Source organism: Euprymna scolopes, chromosome 29 (assembly GCF_053919585.1).
Source record: "Euprymna scolopes isolate OS-2025 chromosome 29, ASM5391958v1, whole genome shotgun sequence".
Classification (NCBI taxonomy): Eukaryota; Metazoa; Mollusca; class Cephalopoda; order Sepiida; family Sepiolidae; genus Euprymna; species Euprymna scolopes.
Genome location: NC_136510.1, coordinates 79,773,843 through 79,793,150, shown reverse-complemented (window position 1 = coordinate 79,793,150; position 19,308 = coordinate 79,773,843). Strand labels below are relative to the sequence as shown.

At 32.6% G+C, this 19,308-nt stretch overlaps 1 protein-coding gene across 5 annotated transcripts in view; it reads right to left on the bottom strand.

Annotated features, from left to right (window-relative positions):
• Nucleotides 1-2,092: 2,092 nt before the first annotated feature.
• Nucleotides 2,093-19,308, bottom strand: part of LOC145252742 (prestin-like) — a 402,460-nt gene continuing 385,244 nt past the window's right edge. For all 5 annotated transcript variants that reach the window (XM_080112612.1, XM_080112611.1, XM_080112613.1 and 2 more), the window contains 6 exons: nt 16,995-17,064; nt 14,798-14,956; nt 13,954-14,073; nt 12,083-12,250; nt 9,647-9,727; nt 2,093-2,895 (listed from right to left, as the gene is read on the bottom strand). In XM_080112612.1, the coding sequence (XP_079968738.1) occupies nt 2,872-2,895; nt 9,647-9,727; nt 12,083-12,250; nt 13,954-14,073; nt 14,798-14,956; nt 16,995-17,064 (622 nt within the window). In that variant the 3' untranslated portion in view covers nt 2,093-2,871. The remainder of the gene's footprint in view (nt 2,896-9,646; nt 9,728-12,082; nt 12,251-13,953; nt 14,074-14,797; nt 14,957-16,994; nt 17,065-19,308) is intronic.

The window sequence follows — 19,308 nt, the reverse complement described above, 5'->3', positions numbered from 1 at the left end:
TAATAGGATTTGAAAAAAATAGTTTCAGTTTTCCCTTATTTTATCTTGGATTTCAATAAATACTGAATTCAATTAATCGTAAATGAATGAAAAAATAATCCAATGCATATTTAGCAAAGTCACATATTGGCGAGAAACACGTACACACACATCTGATAGTTTTATTGATACAGAGAATAAAGAGAGAAAAAAAAGGAGGAATCTCAACATGCTATTAAACATTTTCAAACTAATTTAATTTAATCAAACTAATTTTCTTTTTTAATTAGTCTATTAATTTTTATGAATTCAACAAATTGGTCTGCCATTTCCTTTTTCTTCTCTTTATTGTACAGATCACACAGTTACAAGTCGTTCCAGCAGCATTCACTCTAGGTCGGTTGAATCGGTTTCTTTCAAGGGAGGTAGTTTTAAGGAAGTATCAAATACACAAGTAGTCCCCACTTGCATGTATATCGCATTCAGGGGAGATAATGTTGGGTTTTTGTAGTTCTTACATAGGTGTTGACATTCTTCTACATACAGCACTTAGTGTTCTAAAATGGTCATCCATCTAATACTATCCAGGCTCAATGTTGCTTTACTTCAGTGATCTAATATGTCAACATGATTATCCTGTATATTGTTTAAGTAATTGAACACTTAAAAAAGTTAAAAAAATTTTTTTTATTCCCTTCCAAACAAAATACATTGCTACTGAGGGGCTACTGTGATTAGGGGCTATATTTATAGAGGGTCATCTTAAGCGGGGAGTTGGGCATTAATATGTTTGTTCCCATGCATGTTGGTACAGTCAAGAAACAGGGAGAGACTTGCAAAAGCAAACAGTCCAAGGAAAGAAACCATTTGAGTAGAAATTTTTCAACATCTAGGGACCTCTACACAAATTGTTGTTTTAAATCCCAATAATAAAAGTGGTTTGTGCTTGTATGGAGAACTGCATTAATAATTTTATTTTTCTGGTTGCTTATATAAGCAAAATGTTTGTATACTTTCAAACCTATTTCTGATGAGTGCTTCAGTACAAAACTGAGTCACCGGGTGAGTTCAATAGTGACAAACAATTATATATATATATATATATATATAAATTTGCTGAAAATAAAAATTGAATAAATTACAATATTTATTAATCCATCAAAAATTCCAGCAAAAAAAAAAAAAAAAAAAAAAAAAAAAAAAAAAAAAAATGACTGAAGGATTTTTCTTTATTTTAATTCTTTGTATGAATTTTTGATAGATTGATAAATATTATAATTTATTTTCATCATTAAGTTTTTTTAATTACTCTATCTAGTATAGCGAGCTTTCTATTATCTCAATAGGTTTTAATAGAAATATAATATTCATCTTTGTAATTTTAATAAGTTTTGAAAATATATATGGCACTTAAGCTACACAGAATTTTCCATGTTTCATCCTCATAAGGATCTGTCAGATTATGTAGATACATGAAATAATAATATGATAATAACGCAAATATATGGTAAATTCAATTTTACAGGACACCATGTTCTCAGAAATGCAGAAATGATATTCTTAATGTTTTTTTTTTATAGTTGAACACAAACTCATAAAAAAATATTAATACATTTCTGATATTCTTGAAACTGGAGTAAAGTGTTAAAATATGCCGAATTTCTATTTATGTAAGTTCTATCTGAAAGAATATTGGGTCCGTGTGTGCATAGGGTTTGTCTTAATTCAGCATTCTACCAATTTCAAGAAATTCATTTTCGTGTTACACACACACACACACAGGGTGTCCACAAAGTCTGGCTACATTGTGTAGTCAGTCTTTGTGGAAGCATCCTATATATATATATTATATATATATATATATATATATATATATATATATATATATATATATATATATATATATATATATATATATATATATATATATACATACATACATACAGGGTGCCCACAAAGTCTGGCTACATAATATACAGGATACTTCCACAAAGTCTGGCTACATAATGTAGCCAGACTTTGTGGACACCCTGTATATATATTTCATTCATATAAGTTGTATAAACAATCCAATGAATCTTATTGTTTTTGTATAATAATGCTTAATATCAAATAGAGCCTAAGATTTATTTAATATAATTATAATGTATAACTGAAAATCATCGAAATTTCTTCAATATTATCATCATTTTTTTTACTACATAAACTGTTTCCACAAACTGCATTGACATATCCCTCAAAAACAGCCCTTTCATGTATATATACTGTATATTTTGGCATATAAGACAACCCTTAAAGTTAAAAAATCATCTTTAAAAACCAATATTTTATAAGATATCGGGTGTTGCAATCTGTAGCCTAGATTAAAACAGTTTTGTGATTTAGCAGTTGTCTTATACAACCAATATATGATAAATTTATTAAAATTTGCTCCAATTTTGTACCTCGTCTTATCTGACGGTCGCCTTATATGCCGAAATATAAGGTATATACATATGCATATATTTATTTGTAGTTTTAGCTCTTTTACAATACTCTTAGGTGTCATCTTTAAAAAAAGAGATAAAATTATAAACCTAATTATTTTCATATAATTCTAATCACAATGAAATTATGATGAATTGCAAATCTTGGTCGTTTAAATGTTTTTAGGTTGAATATCTTAATGTTTTTTATATCTGTTAGAATCCACTTTGTATTAAACTCATGAAAGCTGATGTCAAAATGTTTACATAAAATGAATGAAATGAACAGATCAATAGAATTCTCCCTTCCCCTCTCTTTTTCTGTTTTTTTCCCAAGCTGTGACCAATTGGATAGTAAGACAACCAAATAAAAGATTCTCTTTAGCATTTGCTCATCGTTTGGGGTTTGAACTCTGCAAGGCAACTTTCACACTGGTCCAGACACTGACTTCTGCAAAAAAAAAAAAAAAAAATCATAGTCAATTACAAATGTTCATTTTCAAAATTATACTGCACAAGAAAGACAAAACATCTAAGCTGTCGAGTCACACATTGATCTCAGGTTAGATTTTTTTAATCAGATACAAGTGAGTTTGCAAAGCCAGTTAAATTTTAAGAAAAAAAAAAGGCAAAATTAATTTCTTTCTGTGCAATTTATCACTTCCTCATCCTTTCTCTGTACAGCTACCGATTAAATAGTATTACTACTTTTGATAACATTCCCTTTTGTTTATCAGACTATTTCAATATTTTGATTCTTTTTCTTCTTTATTAGGCTCAACTGTTAATTAGCATACAGAGAGAGAAGAGAAAAGAAAAAAAGAAAAAGTGAAAGGAGAGAGAGAGAGAGAAGAGAAAAGAAAAAAAAGAAAAAGTGAAAGGAGAGAGAGAGAGAAGAGAAAAGAAAAAAAGAAAAAGTAAAAGAGAGAGAGAGAAGAGAAAAGAAAAAAAGAAAAAGTAAAGGAGAGAGAGAGAAGAGAAAAGAAAAAAAGAAAAAGTAAAGGAGAGAGAGAGAAGAGAAAAGAAAAAAAGGAAAAGAAAAAAAGGAAAAGAAAAAAAGGAAAAGAAAAAAAGGAAAAGAAAAAAAGGAAAAGAAAAAAAGGAAAAGAAAAAAAGGAAAAGTGCAACAGAGAGAGAGAGAGAGTGAGACAGAGAGAGAGAGAGAGAGAGAGAGAGTGAGACAGAGAGAGAGAGTGAAACAGAGAGAGAGAGTGAAACAGAGAGAGAGAGTGAAACAGAGAGAGAGAGTGAAACAGAGAGAGAGAGAGAGAGAGAGAGAGAGAGAGAGAGAGAAGAGAGAGAGAGAGAGAGAGTGAAACAGAGAGAGAGAGAGAGAGAGAGTGAGAAACAGAGAGAGAGAGAGAGAGAGAGAGGTGAAACAGAGAGAGAGAGAGAGAGTGAAACAGAGAGAGAGAGAGAGTGAAACAGAGAGAGAGAGAGAGTGAAACAGAGAGAGAGAGAAAGTGAAACAGAGAGAGAGAGAAAGTGAAACAGAGAGAGAGAGAAAGTGAAACAGAGAGAGAGAGAAAGTGAAACAGAGAGAGAGAGAAAGTGAAACAGAGAGAGAGAGAAAGTGAAACAGAGAGAGAGAGAAAGTGAAACAGAGAGAGAGAAAGTGAAACAGAGAGAGAGAGAGAAAGTGAAACAGAGAGAGAAAGTGAAACAGAGAGAGAAAAAGTGCAACAAAGAGAGAAAAAGTGCAACAGAGAGAGAAAAAGTGCAACAGAGAGAGAGAAAAAGTGCAACAGAGAGAGAGAGAGAGAGAGAGAGAGAGAGAGAGAGAGAGAGAGAAAGTGCAACAGAGAGAGAGAGAGTGCAACAGAGAGAGAGTGCAACAGAGAGAGAGAGTGCAACAGAGAGAGAGTGCAACAGAGAGAGAGAGAGTGCAACAGAGAGAGAGAGAGTGCAACAGAGAGAGAGAGTGCAACAGAGAGAGAGAGTGCAACAGAGAGAGAGAGTGCAACAGAGAGAGAGAGTGCAAGAGAGAGAGAGAGTGCAACAGAGAGAGAGAGAGAGTGCAACAGAGAGAGAGAGTGCAACAGAGAGAGAGAGAGTGCAACAGAGAGAGAGAGAGAGTGCAACAGAGAGAGAGAGAGTGCAACAGAGAGAGAGAGAGTGCAACAGAGAGAGAGAGAGAGTGCAACAGAGAGAGAGAGAGTGCAACAGAGAGAGAGAGAGTGCAACAGAGAGAGAGAGAGAGTGCAACAGAGAGAGAGAGTGCAACAGAGAGAGAGAGTGCAACAGAGAGAGAGAAAAGTGCAACAGAGAGAGAGAGAAAGTGCAACAGAGAGAGAGAGAGAGAGAAAGTGCAAGAGGGAGAGAAAGTGCAAGAGGGAGAGAAAGTGCAAGAGGGAGAGAAAGTGCAAGAGGGAGAGAAAGTGCAAGAGAGAGAGAAAGTGCAAGAGAGAGAGAAAGTGCAAGAGAGAGAGAGTGTGCAAGAGAGAGAGAGTGCAAGAGAGAGAGAGAGTGCAAGAGAGAGAGAGAGTGCAAGAGAGAGAGAGTGCAAGAGAGAGAGAGAGTGCAAGAGAGAGAGAGTGCAAGAGAGAGAGAGAGAGAGTGCAACAGAGAGAGAGAGAGAGTGCAACAGAGAGAGAGAGTGCAAGAGAGAGAGAGAGTGCAACAGAGAGAGAGAGTGCAACAGAGAGAGAGAGAGAGAGTGCAACAGAGAGAGAGAGAGAGTGCAACAGAGAGAGAGAGAGAGTGCAACAGAGAGAGAGAGAGAGTGCAACAGAGAGAGAGAGAGAGAGTGCAACAGAGAGAGAGAGAGAGAGAGTGCAACAGAGAGAGAGAGAGAGAGAGAGAGAGAGAGAGAGAGAGAGAGAGAGAGAGAGAGAGAGAGAGCAACAAAGAGATAGTGAGAGAGAGAGTGCAACAGAGAGTGAGAGACTGCAACAGAGAGAGAGTGAGAGAGACTGCAACAGAGAGAGAGAGTGAGAGAGATTGCAACAGAGAGAGAGTGAGAGAGATTGCAACAGAGAGAGAGTGAGAGAGATTGCAACAGAGAGAGAGAGTGAGAGAGATTGCAACAGAGAGAGAGTGAGAGAGATTGCAACAGAGAGAGATTGAGAGAGATTGCAACAGAGAGAGATTGAGAGAGATTGCAACAGAGAGTGAGAGAGTGCAACAGAGAGTGAGAGAGTGAGAAACAGAGAGAGAGAGAAAGAGAGAGAGAAAGAGAGAAAGTGCAACAGAGAGAGTGAGTGAGAAACAGAGAGAGTGAGAAACAGAGAGAGAGAGAGAGAGAGTGAGAGGGTGCTATAGAGAGAGAAAAAGCAACAGAGTGAGAGAGAGAGAGAGAGTAATAGAGTGAGAGAGTAATAGAGTGAGAGTGAGAGAGAGAGAGTAAGAGTAAGAAAGAGTGAGAATGAAGAAGAGATGCCATACATAACAACAGGAGTTCAAACAACATACAAAGAGAGAGTGACAGATATAAGCCTAGTAAGAGATGAATTACTTTGAGTTAATTTGAAATTCAGCTAATTAGAATAATTAAAGCAGAAGGTTTTTTTTTTATCCCAATAACTGAGTAATATTTTAGCATGTAATTTGTGTGATTAAAATATTAGCAGGGCTACCCAGCATTGTCCGGAGTCATAAAAGTAAACAAAATAAAGTGTTTATTTTAAAATGAAGGAATAGGGTAAAAGGCTTTCACGTTTTTTTCACAGAGGGGAACGTTTTATAGACCCCTCCTCCCTCGCCCCCTGCACGTAGCAGCTGTGCTCCCAAATTGATAATGATTGGTCAAGTAGTTTAGGTGTGAATTTTAATCAAACAAATATAAAACATTTAATGTTGAAATTTTACCCTGGCTTTATTTAAGATTGCATTCAATTGTATGGCGATGGATCGTGCTGAAATAATAACGTTATTGTGCGTGTGTGTATGTGTGTGTGTATGTGTGTGTGTGCATATGTACAGATTATGCAGAACACAAAGAAACGATAAATGATATAGTCATGTAAAACAGTTTTTGCAAGAGTCTGAGTGCCTTAGTGAACAGAAGGAGATTCTGTCCCTGCAGTTCATGGAAGCATCCAGTAGACCAACTAATAGATGTATGTAAGAACTCTAGAGAAGTTTACAAACTCTGAGACACGGAACATCATGGAAATAAAGATCTGTAAACTATAACTTGGTGTTTTGGTGTTTCCATTCAGAGGAAGATATCTTCATTTTAGATGCCATCCAACAGGAGAGAGGGAGACTATAAAATAATGTGACATGTGACTTGACTGGTACCAAGCAAAGATGCTATTAATCTCTTTGTTAAAGAATTTTCCTGCTATGTTATTGTTCCATTTGGTGAACTGTATTGAATATGTGTAACACACACACATAAATAAACATTATACAATTACATGAACACTAGACGACACATCAATTATGCATACATCGAGAAACATTTACATGAATACAACTACATAGACGCTATACAACCTGACACATATATACACACACCAGTATGCAACACCAATGTTTTAGAGAATTTCTCTAGAGCAACCATTTGCACTATCTCTTCTCTTCAAAATTGCAACACTTATGCCAGGTGCTTCTATTAGCCATTTATATATTAAAGTAAATCAGCTATATTTATTAACAAAAATTAAAAACAAAATACAATCAAATGTATAATTTATTTGAAAATATTTTTTTTATTGAATAACTAGCAGTTCAGCCTCGCTTTGCTCGGGCCCTATGTAGTGTTCATAACTTTATGTGCATATGTATGTATATATATATATTAAGTTTGACTCATGTCCAGGTAACCTACACCTAAAATTTCAAATGTTTAGACTCAAAATTGGCAGAGGAGTTTGGTAGAGTCTGCAAAGGTCAATTCTTTCAACTTTGACCTCTTGGCAGCTAAATTTTCGCCCAAAAACTGATTAAAAAGTTTGCTACATGTCTGAATACTCTTTATGTAAAATTTCAAATGTTTAGACCCAAAATTGGCTGAATAGTTTGCTAGAGACCACAAAGGTAAAATCTTTTGAACTCTGACTCCTTGGCAGCCAAATTTTCGGCCAAAAACCGATTAAAAAAATTGACCTATGTCTGAATACACTTTATGTAAAATTTCAAATATTTAGACCAAAAATTGGTTGAGTAATTTAATAGAGACCACAGAGGTCAAATTAAAAAAAAAAAAACTTTTACCACTTAACATTTATTGTTTTGGGCTCAAATCAAATTAAAAGTTTGATCCATGTCCAAGTAATCTACATTTAAAATTTCAAGTGTTTAGCCCCAAAATTGGCAGAGGAGTTTGGTAGAGTTTTCAAAGATCAAATCGTTGAACTTTGACCCCTTGACAGCCAAATTTCTGGCCAAAAACTGATTAAAAGGATTTTCCCAAATACACTTTATGTCAAATTTCGAGTCTGGAGACTGAAAATTGACAAAGTAGTTTGGTAGGGAAATGTAGACACAAACAGACAAACAATTTCACTTTTATAGATATATAGATTTGTATCTATAGATTTTTACAGAAACGTACTTTGTTGTCCCTTATAAAAATCAAGCAGTTATATACTAAAGAATTCACACATGGCAAAATCCTCTATCTGTATACGAATCAAATATGTCCTAACACGGAGTACTGCTGTCACATCTGGGGAGATGCTGCCCACAGCACTGTTTCCTGCCATGACAGAGTAGAAAATCGACTTTGAAATTGAGTGGAAAATGTCCTCTTCTTTGCCCCGCAGTCTCTTTCTCACAGAAAAGATGTCAATAGTTCTCCACCATCATTATTTTCATGATAGTTGCTCGACTGAACTCCAATCTATAGCCCTCATTCCTGTAAAACATCCACAACAAAAACTCATCTAACTAAAACCTCTGTAAGCAATTTTTATTTCTTCCTGTATGTGCCTACCATGAACAAAGTTTATTTCAGAATTATCTGTCTATGAATACCATAAGATTGCTTTCCAACTGGCTACAGTCATTTTCAAGTTCAATGTTAACAAATTCTAGTAGAATTGAATTGAACTATCTTCCTAAATGATAAAATTGTGCCTAGTTTCAATCATTATTGCCAATCTTTAAGTTGCTGTCTCACAAGCCATCTGACAAACTCATTAACCATCGAGTGGCCTTTGGGTCTTGATCATTAACTCAAATCTGAATTGGAATTTGTAACTTTAGAAGCCAATACAATGCAGAGTTACTTTTTTTTAAAATAAATATTTATTTATTTAAAATCAAATAAATTTTGATAATATGTCATCTTCAGATATAGAAACAGGTTGTGTTTTTTCCTTTTCCCTTTTTCTTCCTCATTGTATAGTGTCATTAGAAAGGTAAAGTGTTAGTTTTTCCCCCAAATTAAAACATTTAAAAAAAAAAAAAAATTACTCTTGAACATCATACGAATTTTACCTTTCCAGTGACACCATGCCATGATAAAGAAAAATAAAAAAATAAAAAATATTTCTTTACCTGAAGATGATATTATATCACCAAAACTTAGTTTAAATAAATAATTATTCAAAAATAAAAATAATTGTATTGGATTCTTAAACTTACAAATTATATTTCAAATTTACACAATGTTTTACCGCTGGAAAAAAAAAAAAAAAAATCCCTAATTTAATTCAAATCTGTTTTTCTTTCCAAGAAATGCAGTTTAATTATTTTTAATATTTTACATATAACACATTTGGTGAAATATATAAATATTGATTTTTGTATTTGTTTGAAAAAGAACAATCTACCCCCATCAATTAAATAAAGAGTTCAGTGTGAAATTCTGTATAGATTCCACAGTTAAACATGATGCACTTGAAAAATATTGGAGGTTACATCAACAGAAACACTGTGAGAATAATATCCAAGATTAGAACAAGAATCCAAATAAAACACTGCAAAATTTTTCAACACTTAAAATAAAAAAAATATTAGCCTGTTGATTTAGAATTAGTGCTCATTATGTGAAATTAATGATTGAATATGGTTAAATTTGTACATTTTTTTGCATTAAATACTCATTCCTGTTAATCTCTAACTGTACATTGAATACATAATACTTAATTCGCTGCACCTTATAATAACAGTCCATTCAAAATTTCAGCTAGATCGGCTCAGTAGTTTCTGATAAAAAGTGGGACAGACAAACAAACAGACTAAGAGAAATATAGAAACTGTCAGACATTCTTAATATTTAAGTCTGCAGAACTAAAAAGATTGAAACTAACTTTATTTATTTGATTGTCTTCAAATTGTGATGTAGATGCTTCAGATTTATTGGTGATGTCATTTCTTACCAAACCAAGAGGCTAAAAAGAAAAAAAGAAAACAAAAAATTAATGCAAAAATTTTAAATAAGTATACATAGATTTTTAAGCAAATAAAAAAAACATAAAAAATTCACATGAAGGTGTGTACAAATAAAATTTAGATTTATATAAATCAATAAAATTAAAATCTATTTTCTGTAATTAATCATAAAATTTGGACCATATTGATTTCAAACACCTAAAAATAATCAATAATGGAAAAAACACTTTTTCAGTAACACTAGATTTTTTAAAAACTTTAACTACTGGTTAAATTGAATCAAACAGAACAATATGCACTTTTATAACTTTTCAATCACAGTTTTTCATTAATGAAAAAAGTTTTACTGTTAAAGGAGTTTTATTTACAAAAAAAACAGTTTTATTTACAAAAAGTTTCTTTTAAAAAAAATCAATATTCTTTTAAATTTTGTAAACTTTACAGAATAAAAACGTTTACAATTTTTTTTCTGTAAGTAAAATATATAAACAAACGAAAAAAAAAACATTTTAAAAATACCATTTATAACTTTTATCTTTAATAAAAATATTTTGCTATTTAAAAATCCGGTGTTGTTCTAAAAACTAGTGTCCTTTTTTGCATGTTGATTATTTTGGGGTGCTTGAAATTCATATAGTCCTAAAATTTCTACATGGCCTACGACTGCTATGATAATAATGCGTAAAATATAAAATAGTCAATTATATATATTCATAATGCTAGCAATTTTGATAGAGAATTAGATATTAATTAATAATATATGTATTTAGCATTGTAAAAATTGGAAGCAACAAGATTTATATGTGATAAACGTGCAATCATCCATTGGAAAATAACTTAATTCTTCTAGCATCATTCAGAAATATGAACCCCACCATGACCACATCTAAATATGAACTCCATCATTAGGCTCTCATATCTCTTTCTAACCTGATCACTATCACCTTCATAAAAGAAGTGCGAGTGTGTATGAAAATATTTTAAGATTTGAAACATTAAAGTAAATAAATACACAGCTATGAATATTTAAAAAAAAAAAAAAAAAAAAAAAAAAAGCTAAATTTGATAACTTTCAAAATTGTTGATAAAACAGTAAAATTTACTGCATGAAGATGTAGACCACAGGTTCTCAATCAAGGGGGAATTTCAAGGTTTCAGGGGGAGGAGCATTGTAAACACAGCTTAGCAAACACTGGCAAGTATACCCGGTGAGTCAAACAGAGAAACACAAACAATTGCACTTAAAGGGATGGTTAGAATCTTAAAAAGATCTCTCAGTTTGAATTTTTGAGATAGCAAGTGAAGGTTTGGCATCTGCTAGAATGCCTTGTCGTCAGGTAGAACAAAATAAGTCAAAAGTGTATCACCAATCACTACTAAAAGGTCATGTTGGATTTTCTCTCCGTTAGCTTTCGCATTAAATGCTGTTATATTCATTATTATTGTTAGTATGAATACACATTTTCAGTCAGACATTTTTTGAAAGTGGGTAAATACCATTCTGACACAAGATGAAAGGGTTCATGGGTTACAAAAAGTTGAGAACCAGTGATGTAGACTTTTTGAGAGCCATTTGTTTGGCTAAGTGAAGCTAGAAATATTGGCTGTGAGCCAGGCGACAGTGTCTGGATTCATGGGCTTCTCACCATCTTGTTCCGATGTGCATTCATTTCTTCTTATTAAGTGTTTTACATAGTAAAATGAAAAACAAAAAATTTGCGCTCAGATCTAAATTAAGATTTCATAACATGTTAAGATTTCATAACAGCAATGTCTTGTTCATTCTGTTATATGTCAGTGAAAATTGACATTTGAAAATCAACCAAGAGAAGAAATCAGATGTGTTTGATTCCAAGTGCTTTAGAAAAATTCTAGGGATCAAATGGAACGATCAAACTACCAATCAAGTCAAAGGCTGCATTAGCAACAGATAGTATCATCCATAATCAGCTTAAATATACCCTAAGATTGGCCGCACAGAATTGTCAACCAAGTGCTCCAATCAACCTCTGATGGAAAAAGAGAAAAACCAAAAATGAACTGGAAGCAGGCAATCAAGAGATTTGATTGCAACAAGAAGTTAATAGGATGCTGTAGATTTGGCTTCAGCTCAGAAATGATGGCATATTTTGACTGTTCATAAGTTCCTAAATCTAAGTAAGTAAAATGTGTTTGTACATATATCAAATATATCATGTTACCTCGATGTACCCCCCCCCCCTTTTTGGTTGTGGAGCACCTTGTAGCTTAAAAGAAAGAATTATCTCTGTTAATTGATTGTTTATAAAGTCTGAGACTAATGTTTGGATTGAAAGCTTTTTTTGTTTGCAGTGTATCCTACTGAAGAAATTTACCTGAATGGTTGGATGAACAATAGAGAGGACGGCATCATGAATGGTAACAAACAAAGAATGACGGTCAGCACTGCTATAGAAATCTGCTTTCACCAACATTTCACGAACGCCTGCCTTACAGTGTGTCAACAGTAATCGTACATCAACTGCACCGTATTCAGAAATAGCCTGCATTTTTATTAAAAACAATTAAAAAAAAAATAGAAAAGATTTTTAAAAAGTTCTATAACACAAATATACTTAAAAAACGTTTAACTGTTAAATCTTAATTTATTATTGAGTATTTCAAACAGTGAATTCTTTTTTATTACACATGCGTTCGACAGACGCCAAAAACTAATCGGACATGTAAGCATCATTTTGTCTTAACTCCAAATATCTCAAATCATACCAGGACTTATCACCACCACCATGATGGCATATAAGAGGAAGAAGAAAAAAAAAAACGAGAAAAGAAAACAAACAAAAGAACAAACTGTCCAATTTCTTAAAGATGAATATTTTATTATTTGAAAATTTGAAAAAAAAAAAAAAAAAAAAAAAAAAAAAAAATTTCAATTTTATTTTTAATAATATAATAAGCAATATTTATTAAAAACGATTTCACACTCATCTGGTCTTTTTAACTGTTAAACAAATATAGATAATTTAAAAAAATAATTTACTGTATAAATTTGCATATCATATCATCCAATCTACTGTATCATGTATCCCTTAAATAGACAATTTCATTATATCCCCTCATATATTATGCAAGTTCCATTTTCGTTAGGACAAGCTAAGGCTTTTATGTATACGTGTGGAAATATATTTGAAAATTTGGGCATTTTGCAGAATAGCCAACAAAATGAAAAGGTAATCAAAAAACAGAATATATAACAAATAAATAGTATCAAAAACAAGATAAGTTACTTTTCTACCTAGCTTGTGTTTTCATTTATTTTAAAGCATTTATTTACTTTGAAACACCAGTAGTGCCGACTGTTACATTAGAATAAGTGTTGAACATGAGATGGTTATTTTAGAGTGTCTATAATCACTCAAAAATTGAAAATTAAATAAAATACTAACAGAAACCTTCCGAATAAATGTCACATATACATTTATTGGGTGGGTTTCTGTTAGTATTTTCCCCGAAAATCTTTTTAAATTTAAGACTAAAAAGACAAAAAAATGCATGCTACACAAATATATACAACAGCTATTTTAGAAATTATGACAAAATTAAGGACTAACATTTGGTATCTATCAAATTCTATATTCAAGAAAGAATGATTTGCGTAATTGTGTTTATTCTTATAATATCTAATCTAAGATATAAAGTACTCGATACACTTATCTACCAAAATCAAAATTAGACCACTGAAAAAGAGATTCGCTCAAAGTACCAAACCCAAATGGCACTCACTCTAGCTTGGCTTCCTCAAAAAAAAAAAAAAAAAAAAAAAAAAAAAAAAAAAAAGTTTCATGGGAATATAAAATTCACAAGTGGTTGCCTGCATATCCCCATCAAGAGAGATGATAGCAATAGGTTTTTGCAGTTCTTGCAAGGAGACATTGATGTCCTCTTACATACAGCACCTGGTATTCTCAAATGATCACCAATCTGGTACTAAGCAGGTTTAATGTTGCTTAACTTTGGTGATCTGACTAGAACTCGGGTGTCAACATGATTATGCTGTATTAGTCACCCAAGGTAGTTAACTTTGGTTCAAGAAATGTAATTTCAGAAAGCAAAACACACACAAAAAATAAATATAAAAAAAAAAATTTTTTTTTTATATTTATAGAAATCATTCTACAGAAAAGAATGGCATCCAGGTATGTTATTACATGACTATAATAATGAAATGAAAAAAGAATGTTTTTACCTGAGACAAAACCTTCACACCAACAGAATCCAAATAAGTCCAGCAAGAGCAATCTATAACGATAGCTTTCACTGAAGTGCTAGGAATATCATGCAATCCATTCGAACTGCCAGATTCTATCTATAAAAGAAACAAAAAACATTAAACATTGTTTTCTAACAAAATTAACCTTATTTTTTTCATCATAAATTAAACAAAAGCAGAGAATTTGGATTCTTCAAACTACTATCCACATCTTAGTTATTATATGACTAACATTTCAATGAATGTAACCACTAAGCCTCTTCAAGTGCATCGTTGAATCCAAAAGCTACATGCTAGATCCGGAAACCTCCATGTGGGACTCGAGAATCTACATGCCCAACCTAAGAGATTATATACTAGACCCAAGAGCCCATATCTTGAACTCTGTGAACCCATATGTCGGACTCGGGAAACCCATTTTTTTTTTTTACAACCAGGCAATACCCCACCCCTACCCACTCTTTTTTTTTTTAATGACTGGGAACGCCAGGTGCGCTCCCCACTAATCTATTAATAAATCTCAAAGACTGTGTGCATGTGTTTGTATGTCTGCTAAAATCTTTTATCATGCATATCGTTGATGACGGTACGTTTGCGCCCAACATGCAGCATTTTTTTTTTTTTTTTTGCTTACAAAACTTTGCTTTCGGTTTCACTTTTGGCTGATGACACCCAAGTCCCGTTTTTTTTTTTTTTTTTTTTTAAACGACAGGGCAACACTGGAACACATAGTATATAATCTGGGGTAAATTCTAAACAAGAACCAATTTTGTTTCATGAAGACAAAGAAAAAAAAAAAAAAAAAAAAATCAAAACTTACCATTTTAGCTTTTCTTTTTTCTGCCTTTTGCTGTTTTTTTTTCAATTCTCGTGGATTAACACCGGTTAGTTCGTACAACCGGCTGCGGAAATTCTCAGAATTTGCAAAGTAAAGTGAAGATTCAAAGCGAAAGATTTTAATTCCAGGAATTTCTAAAGCCTAAAACGAGGGCGGACATAAAAAGAAAAAGAAAGAATAATTAAAACAAACAAAAAAATATTTTAGTCTTTCATGATAATAGCTACCTTGAACCATCTACATATACAAATATGATGGAAATAGACAACTGTATTATCATTAGTAACAAATGATGCTGCCAGAGGATGGTGATCAACCTAGGCAAGATGATATCAATTATTTTCCCTCTCTGATAAATAATGACTCATATAAGAGCAGATAGTCATGATTTAACACTAATCAAGCTCACCTTTATATATCATATAACTAGTCTAAAACTAATCATATAACTTGTCTGATACTCTAGTGCTTCTTTAACCCGTGTTATAATTAAATGAGGATACATGATAGATGTATTGATTTCAGAAAAAAAAATTGTTAATTAGTATAAAATATCAATGTTACAAACCTTTAATATTGCGTGGACTCTACTTTGTAGGATAAACTCAGAAAAAAAAAAAAGGAGGAGGCAAGCAACGTTTCAAACATTAAACACAGAAGAATTATCTATGTATTGATATCTGTATCTATTGATATTTAAGTTATTTAATGTTCCAGCACAACAAATTTTGAAAACGATCTGTTTGTTATTTTACATATAACGGGTGTGAGGTGAGAGTTAATATTTTTTTTCCAATAGTATCAGTGACAAACAATAGATGCAATTTGTAATTGGCATAGTTAACAATATCTATCAAGCCAATAATGCACACCTATGTTTTATGTTGCAAAAAAACTTATGTGTACCTTTTGTCAGTTGCATATTTTTATTTATTATGTTGAAATAAAATGATACAAGAGTTACTAATGGCAGACCCAGTATTAAAATCCAAAACAGCTCACTCCATTTTTGTCAAGTATATTTCAACATTAATAACAAATGTATAACACACAGGTTTTTATTGGTTATTCAAAGAGGTAAGGCTAAATAATCGCTAATATTATCTGAGCAAACAATAGTATCAAAAAAGAAGTAGGTTAATACATCATATACATACTATCTGTTATATCTGAGGATACACATTATTGGTTTAATACCAACTTAAAAAATGAATGGTATGCCTAAATCTCTCTGAAAATAATTCCATGAACCTTAATTGCTACATTAATTGCTATAAGGTGCAATCTATTTTTGAAATGGGCAAGTGTCCTCCACGTGGTTCAGAAATCCTCGTTGCCAGTTGTTACATCAGATGTGTGTTATATTAATTAATAAAAAAAATGGGCAGAGAATCAATCAAGAATAATTTGTAACACATGTATGCAACAGCAAAAACATAAGGTAGAAGCTGCTAGACATGTGATGATTAAAGTCTGATGTGAGATGCATTTTGTTTGCCTCTCAAAATGTCATGGCTGATCTATTTCTCAAGGGTGATAACTCCTCCTTTAGTCCAAAGGAAATAACTACCGTATATTTCGGCGTATAAGACGACCCTTAAAGTTAAAAAAATCATCTTTAAAAACTAATATTAAATAAGATACCGAGTGTTGCAATCTCTAGCCTAGGCTAAACAAACATGGTTTCGTGATTTAGCAGTCGTCTATACAAGACATATGATAAATTTATTAAAATTTGCTCCAATTTCGTACCCCGTCTTATCTGACGGTTGCCTTATAGACCAAAATATGCAGTATTATTTTTAGGTTGTACTTAACACTATCCAGGTTTATCATTTCTGTTTCTTCGATAAAGATTTGACGCTCTCTGGCTGTCCTAATGCTAAATCTTCAGTGATCACGATTGTGACGATTGACTGTGTCCATTTGACATTGTTTACAGTCTTTTTCCATATTTTTTTATGAGTACTGATATACTCCTTGCTTCTTTCAACATGCCTGAACTATTGAAGACAGTTTACCATTATGAAGACAAAGTTTTGATATGGCCAATTTCTCGAGTAGAATGTCTGACCTAATATTCTGGATCTGGTCTGGCTTTACGTTGCATAATCCCTGGTAATAATTGGGATGGCTCGAAAATAAATTTCCAATATTAAAAGCATATAAGTATACAAACCGATTTATAGACAGAAATATCTCTGTAAATGTCTGTATTCGGCATTTGTCCAAGCAAACAGGAATAGGGCCTGAAAAAAATAAAATAAAATAAAAAAATAAATAAATAAATAAAATAAAAATAAGTATAAAAAACATCAATTATTTATTCAGATAAATTATTATTTCCTGTTTATCTATATCTAAATGGTCTTAATTTGTTAATTATTTCCTGTTTATCTATATCCAAGTAGTCTTAATTTGTTTATTGTCAACTTAATATATTTGTCTTTACTTACCTCCTCACAAAGTCAAAGTTAGGCACAAGATCATGTAATGTTGTCTGGGAACCAACACATTGAAGCCTCAATCACGAAGCAAACAAAGAATAGAAAAGAACTTCAACTCGCTTTTTTTTTTGTTGTTGTACAACGACATTTATTTTCGCGTTACTGTTGTGATGTCCCTCACGTGATCTCGAATGTCATCCACATCTCTAATGTGATCATCTTCTCGAACATGCTCTCTCCTTTTCATAGCCTTCTTTTTCCTTACCATAGTGTCATTTCACTCACGGCTTGGTATTTGTATATAGCCGTCCGGGCTATGTTACACAGTTACCTGGCGTTGTATGTGAGAGAACAACAGGCACTTCCTCAAAAAAAAATAAATAAAATAAATGTTTGTCAGCCTCGTAACTTTTGCTTCCCTTATTTTGTTCTTTAGTTCTCACATTCCATGAGTGATGTTTCTGTCAACGGGAGAAGAATTGCTGTTTTCTGGGTCAGAATCTACCATTAGCATCATTAGCTTAGTTTCTGACAATGTAATAGTACTTTATTTTAGCTTCTTATTTGCATTAAGTGGTTTCATGCCTTGTCTGGAGTGATTTCCCCAAAAGAAACATCTCCATTAATCAAGCTATAAATGCAACTTTGGATTGTTTGTGAATTTAATATTCCCTAGAAACTTCTTCATTTGGAGAAAGCCAGCTCAACCCACACAGGGTGAATGCTGCTTCAGACAACCAGGTACCTAGAGGAGTCCATTATTTCAAATAGAAAGTAACAGATGATAAAGATCATGCAAACATAGGAACAATGTTATTATGATAAATTATTTAGATCATAAAGAGGTTTGATTCAGTTTTAAGGCATATCAATCCTTTGTATTATTGAATATAAAAATACAACATATTTTGCACAATTCATGGAACATAAGATGTTAATCTATTTTTACCCATAACCAAAATGATAGGGAGAGGCAGGGTCAGTTTTTCCAAACCGTATTATTACACGAGTGAATGTAAAAGATCCAACTGGATTTGAAACAGGTTTACTCATTTTATACATTAGGTCACTAACTAACTTTACTTTTTTTTTTTTTTTTAGCTGGGAATGGGGCATTCTACTGGATACCAGACATTAACCTGCAATCACATACATCTCAACTGAAAAATCTTTTTAAGATCCTAACTGTCCCTTTAAGTGCAACTGTTTGTATCCTTCTTGCACTTGTTTCACTGGGTATATTTGCCAGGTAGTTGTTGAAATTCTTTTTTCATAAGTCAGACTGCTTCTTAAAAATAAAAAAAATGTTCAACTACATGTAATGTATAATATAATGGATAAATCTTCACCCTGTAACAAATGTCATGTAGCAATATGCATCTCATGACGTGATGTCTGGGTATTGCAGTCGTAGTAATTATAGAGTTATATACCATTTCTCATAGCAGCAGCAACTGTGTGTAGAGGTTGTCTGTCCTTTTCTTCCTCTTTCTTCATAGCAATTGTAATCATTCTTCGATGATAACTGATACACTTCGTTACAAATATGGTCATATAAACAGCTACTGATATAATTATAATGACTTGGATGTAAATGTCAGAAGGACTGATAAGAGTTATTTTCATTTAATTTATTTTTTTTTACTTGGGATTGGGAGTCACCACTTATCAAGGCCTGAAGACGGCTCGAGGATAAGGGTTAATGAATGTAAGGTGGTAGTAATGGGTAGAATTTGATTTATGGGGACGGCTTAACAGGAACTTGTTTACATTGGATTTAAAAGCTACCATGTTGTATTCAACCAGGAAGCATGCCAGCAGAACAGTGTTCCAAAGGCAGGGAGTTCTGAGAAGGAAGCTTTGTTCATAAAATCTGTATTTAGATTTAGGCACAAATAGAGAGTAGGGAAAATCATATATAGTGGTTGTAGCTAGTCAAGTGTTTTTTTTTTTTTTTGTGAAAGTTTACAAAGGGGGGGACCATAGATTGGAGTTCAGTCGAGCACTTGCCATGAAAATAGCGATAGAGCAGAGCCAGGCTCGCGA